The sequence below is a fragment of the Octopus bimaculoides genome, chromosome 28 (genome assembly GCF_001194135.2).
Source record: "Octopus bimaculoides isolate UCB-OBI-ISO-001 chromosome 28, ASM119413v2, whole genome shotgun sequence".
NCBI lineage: Eukaryota > Metazoa > Mollusca > Cephalopoda > Octopoda > Octopodidae > Octopus > Octopus bimaculoides.
Window position 1 is genome coordinate 3674398 of NC_069008.1, and position 6612 is coordinate 3681009.

The 6612-nt window shown below is 35.6% G+C and overlaps 1 protein-coding gene across 1 annotated transcript in view; it reads left to right on the forward strand.

Annotated features, from left to right (window-relative positions):
• The first annotated feature begins 875 nt into the window (after nt 1-875).
• LOC106883230 (apolipophorins) overlaps nt 876-6612 on the forward strand; it is a 19022-nt gene continuing 13285 nt past the window's right edge. The window contains exons 1-5 of the mRNA XM_014934159.2: nt 876-1147; nt 3763-3819; nt 4024-4184; nt 5348-5572; nt 6253-6405. Coding sequence (XP_014789645.2) covers nt 1093-1147; nt 3763-3819; nt 4024-4184; nt 5348-5572; nt 6253-6405 — 651 coding nt within the window. The 5' untranslated portion in view covers nt 876-1092. The remainder of the gene's footprint in view (nt 1148-3762; nt 3820-4023; nt 4185-5347; nt 5573-6252; nt 6406-6612) is intronic.

The following is a 6612-nucleotide window of genomic DNA, read 5'->3' on the forward strand; positions in this document are numbered from 1 at the left end:
TGTGTGTGTGTGTGTATATATATATATAGATGTGTATATATATATATATATATAGATATGTGTATATATATATATATATATAGATATGTGTGTATATATATATATAGATACGTGTGTGTATATATATATATATATATATATAGAGAGAGAGAGAGAGAGAGAAAGAGAAAGAGAGAGATATGTATGTATTATCATCATCATCATCATCATCATTGTTTAACGTCCGCTTTCCATGCTAGCATGGGTTGGACGATTTGACTGAGGACTGGTGAAACCGGATGCATACATACATATATATATATATATGTATGCATGCATATATATCTATCTACCAAACATACATGCATGTGCATATGCATCTTTCATCCGTATACATGTGTGTGTGTGTGCATATGTGTGTGTGTGTGTGTGTGTATGTATATATATATATATATATATATATATATATACACACAGGCATGCATATATATGTGTATATGTATGCATAAATATATATATATAAAGGCATGTATACATATAGATATGTACTTTTATCTGTATATATATATATAAATATATATATATGTATATATATATATGTATATAAACATATATATACACACGTGTGTGTGTTTGTGTAAATATAAATATCTAACGGAGAGAAATAGGTGAGTGACTGGGGTCTTTAGGGGACAGGTGGCAGAGTTTAAACAACAGAAATGAAACAATATGGAGCAGAGCAGTATGAAAAGGGTTAAAGAAAGGATGGCATGAAAATTCTTAAAAATTGACACGAATAGCAAATTTTAATAAAATAAAAAAAGAAAAAGCTCAAAAACAACAACAACAACCGAATGATGACTCGTTATCAGATGTAATTATAAAAGTAGGGCCACTGAATAATGAGTTCAATAGTTTTCTTTCCTTTTTTTTTTTCTCCTTTTTCTCCTTTTTTTTTTTAAACATTTTATCTTCTGCTTGTTGCTGAGTTCATCAACGGACTTTGGGACTTCTATTGTACAATAATGGCTATAAAAACGTCCCGTTTCGATTGCTTCACCAGTCCTTGACTCCTGATGTTGTGTGCTAATACCCCATCAGTATTCAAAGATAATGCAGCCTGCTTATTTCGCTTTTCTCGCTACTCTTGTAGCACTTGGACATGCGGGTAAGTAACAATATTCTGGAAACTTCCTCTCATTTCATTTCATCTCATTTCACACTATTTATTTATTTATTCATTTATTTTATTTAGTCATCTCTTCAATATGATGCCTTGTCTCAGGTTTCTTTTATTTTCCATCTGTCTTGTACCTTTTATACACACACACACACACTCTTTTACTCGTTTCAGTCATTTGACTGTGGCCATGCTGGAGCACCGCCTTTTTTTTAGTCGAGCAAATCGACCCCCAGGACTTATTCTTCGTAAGCCTAGTACTTATTCTATCGGTCTCGTTTGCTGAACCGCTAAGTTACGAGGGACGTAAACACCCCAGCATCGGTTGTCAAACGATGTTGTGGGGGACAAACACAGACAGACACACACACATACACACGCACACACACACATATATACGACAGGCTTCTTTCAGTTTCCGTCTACCAAATCCACTCACAAGGCTTTGGTCGGCCCGAGGCTATAATAGTAGAAGACACTTGCCCAAAGTGCCACGCAGTGGGACTGAACCCGGAACCATGTGGTTCGTTAGCAAGCTACTTACCACACAGCTACTCCTACGCCTATAAACACATATACATACATGTATGTGTGTGTATATATATATCTATATATACACACACACACACACACACACACACAAAAAAACACATATACATCATCATCGTCATCATCATTTAACGTCCATTGTCCATGCTGGCATGGGTTGGACTTTTTGACTGGGTTGGCATGCTTGAAAGGCTGCACCAGGATCCAGTCTGGTTTGGCATGGTTTTCTACAGCTGCATGCCCTTCCTAATGCCAACCACTCTGAGAGTGTAATGGGTGCTTTTACATGCCATTTGCATGACACCGATATCTAGCGTGACTGCAATTTTGCTCAGCTTGTTGGGTCTTCTCAAGCATGACATAATGCCAAAAGCATTGGTTATTGCCTCCGTGAGGCCCAACACTCGAATGGAACTCAACCACTTTGCCTTCATATGGCCCAGAAGCTTGGTCACTTTGCCTCCGTAAGGCCCAGTGCTCGAAAGAAACTCAGCCACCATGTATGTCTGTATATGTATATATATATATATATACACACACACACATAAATATATACAATATATATAGAGATACATACAAATATGTATATATTTGTATGTGTGTGTATGTGTATAAATATGTGTATGTATGTATATATATATATATTGTATTTATATATATGCATATATAAACATGTGTATATATATATATAGGAGAATTTACGAAAAAAACAACAACACACGAGGACAGGTGGTGTAAACAACAAAAGGATGTATTAGTTTAACATACCATACATCCATTATACATACATATATATATATATATATATATATATATATATATATATATATATATATATATATATATATATACACATACATACATATACACACATATGTATATATATATATATACACTTACACATATATGCACACGCATGTTTTCATACACAAACGTACACAGTCATTACTATTATCATTATTATTATCATTATTATTATTCATTATTCTTTTAACTCAGTTTCTGTTGGAACTCTTCGAGCCTGGCATGTGTATGTAGTGGGTTTGTTTCTTGCAGCTTACAGCACCATGTTATCCATTCTCTTTAACTAGCTCCCTCCCCCCAAAAAATCTTCACGGGTCTGTGCCAAGAGTAGAAATGATTATTATTATTATCATTATTATTATTATTATTGTTGTTATTGTTGTTATTGACAAAATGCTTAGAGACATTTCGACTGTCTTAATATTCTAAGTTCAAATCCCACCAAGGTTGACTTTACCTTTGATCCCCTTGCAAGATCGACAAAACAAATATTAGTTGAGCACTGTGGTTGATGTAATCAACTTGTCCCTCCCTTGAAATTGGTGGCCTTGTGCCAAAATTTGAAGCCGTTATTATTATTATTATTATCCACTTGTTTTATGATATCATTTACGAGACACCCATTCAGACGAGTAAGAAGAATATTTGCCAGAACCTTGCCAGCAGTTGATAATAGAGCAATACCTCTGTAGTTACCACACATTGTTCTGGCTCCTTTTCCTTTATAGAGGGGAAGAATAATTGCATCCTTCCAGTCCTTAGGGATTGCACCATCCCTCCAGACTGCACTAATAAGTTCATGAAGGGACTGTGTGATGTAATTACCACCAAATCGCAAGACCTCAGCACAAATTCCATCCTTTCCAGGTGCCCTACCAAGGTTCAATTTACTTATTGATGTCATTACTTCATCTATTGAGGGCGAAGAGTCTAAAGGAGCCAATGATAGAGTCTTTGTTGCATAGTATCAATCACTGTTTCATCCACAACTGACTCATGGTTTAGGAGTTCAGAGAAGTGTTCGATCCAGCGACCTGTGATTTCTGTTGATTTAGTAAACAGGGTGGAAGACTCCTTGGAAAGCAAAGGAGCTGATGTGGGGCTCTTAGGTCCATAAGCTTGCTTCATAAGATGGTAAAGCTTCTTGCTGTCATTTGCATCAGCAGCAGCCTGAACATCACGAGCAAGATCCTCCCATACATACATACATACATACATATGTTATAATATGTGTAATTTCTATATTCCAGGTCCAATCCAGATGAGAGGTGGTCGAGACCAGACAACTTGTGCCAAAACATGTACAGGTAATGTAATGTTTTATATATATATATGTCAGCAAGGTGTATATAACACCATTTACATATGATGATCTCTAAATATATTATTGTCTCATGTCCAAAATATATGTGTGTGTGGATGTATGAGTATATATGTATGTGTGTGTGTCTGTCTGTACCAACAATTTTCTTTGAGATGTTGAAGTTTGTTGTTTTCTCTGCAAATGTCAGGAAGCAACAAGTTCGGCTATAAATCAGGAATCGTCTACCAATATGAATATGCTGGCACCGCTTCAATCCAGATAAAGAAAGCCTTCAGTGATCAACCAACGATATCAATGAGGACAAAAGTGGAGATAGAACCTGTGTCCAAATGTGAAATGATCATGAGGGTAGGTTATCTTTCATTCAGACTTAGTATATCTTGGACTCAATGAGATGTTGTGTCCTTTCTTGTTATTCTTTAGCCCCAGTTCTGATTTAGCAAACCTGTGGTCAAAGATGCTCAAACATAATGCACCTAGGACTACATTATCTAATGTGATTTTTTTTTCTTCTTGTTGTTCTTATACCACAGATCCATTATAATATCTGTGATCAAAGCATTTCCAATTCTGATCATCTCTTCTTTTATTCAGTCTAAATGTATCAAGGATTATATTGTCATAAGTGACTTTTCTTTTCAAGAGAGCATAATTATGATTTGAAAGAGATATAGCTATGTACATACATGTGCATAGTAGAATATAGAAGAAAAATATATATATATATATATATATATATATAGGCACAGGAGTGGCTGTGTGGTAAGTAGCTTGCTTACCAACCACATTCTTCTGGGTTCAGTCCCACTGTGGCACCTTGGGCAAGTGTCTTTCACTATAGCCCTGGACTAATCAGATATATATATATATATATATATTTATTTATGTGTTTCAGCCAAGTGGCTGCGGTCATGCTGGTGCACCACCGTGAGTATATAAAATTTAAAGAAAAAAACCCACGATTATTTAATTCATCCATGAAAATCCACAATCACATATAGAAAAATTTAATAAGTAAATACACTAAAAAGACAACAAACAGATATGTTAGTTTAACGCTTGGGAAGTGAAAAAGTCTTTAATGTTTCGAGCCTATGCTCTTCCTCGGAAAGGAACACAGAAAGAAACAAGGAGAAAAAAAAAAGAATGTGTAGTGGCTATCGATCTATCGATTAATATAGATAGATGGTAGATAGATAGATAGGTATAAGTATATGTATACATATATGTTTATATTACACACACACACAAAGGGAGATGGTGGGAGTGTATAACCTATTAAATTGACATCTTTATCAACTGTCATCCTTTCACCTTTAGGTAACCATTTCTCCTGCCTCTGCTGTTTTATCTATAGGAAACACTTCTCTCCTCTTTTTCTTCATACTACTTGTCACAGAAAAAAAACAAAAAAACATCCCTGTTACAAATTCTGTAAAATCTGTAAAATGTAAAATATCTATGAATTATTGATTTTTTTTTTTGTTTTTTTTTCTTTTTGTTTGTTATAGATCACGGAAGCCACTCTCAATAATGTTGAAGATGCTTCGCAAAGCACCCGCTTCCAGCAAGCTCTTACAGAACATTCTTTGAGATTTGCCTTCCAGGATGGCGTAATCAGTGCTATTTGCCCAGAATCAGGTGAATCAGCAAGGATCTTGAACATCAAACGTGGTATTTTGTCAGCTTTCCAAAACTCCATGGATAGCTTTGACTCGTATACCGAGACATACGAGGTTGGTTGACATATATTACTCATATGACTCAATAAAGTTACACCTTGTTTGGTATGTCCTTTATCATGCATGGTGGGCAGAAAGTCACGCACCAAAACATTTGCCATTTTATTCATATTGCGTTATTATTTATTTCTTTATTGCCCACAGGGGGCTGAACATAGAGAGGACAAACAAGGGGATTAAGTCGATTACATCGACCCCCAGTGCGTAACTGGTACGTATTTAATCGACCCCGAAAGGATGAAAGGCAAAGTCGACCTCAACGAAATTTGAACTGAGAACGTAACGGCAGACGAAATACAGCTAAGCATTTTGTCTGCCAGCTCATTATTATTGTTATTATTGAGTGAGAGAGCAGTGCATGCCATCAAAGTGACACTGGGGTCAAATATACGAAGCCCAATATACCCATCATGACTACCCGTCTGATAAGGGTACACCAGGCGCATGCATCACAACCATATGTGCACGACATGGTGATTTCATATCAAGATAAACAGCGCATGATGTAAACAAACGCACATGGTTGCTTGGCATTTCTGGGTATTCTAACGAAAGATCACCCAAGAAAGAGAATAGCATACATGCATATATACATATGTGCATGCGTACATACTTGAGCACACACACACACACACACATACGCATGTTTGTATATGTTTCCTTTGTAATTTCAGACTGATGCTGATGGAACTTGCTTGACCGCATATAGCTTAATGGGGACCAATGATAATGCCATAGAATTTACAAAAGAGAAAGACCTTCTCAGTTGTTCTAACCGAGAGCATTACAATAATGCCATGCAGTCTGTGATGTACAATTCTCATTCTGTAAGTAAATACATTTTTTTTTTCTGTGGTTACCGTACATGCATATAAACATACATACATGCATTCATATATACAGGTATACATATGGAGATACATATGTATACACATGTATAGCGTGAGGCATTATTGTATAGTAATGCCCTTATATAAATATAAATATATATTTCAGGAATAAATGATGGATTTTTTCCCTTATGAGGTTTTTTC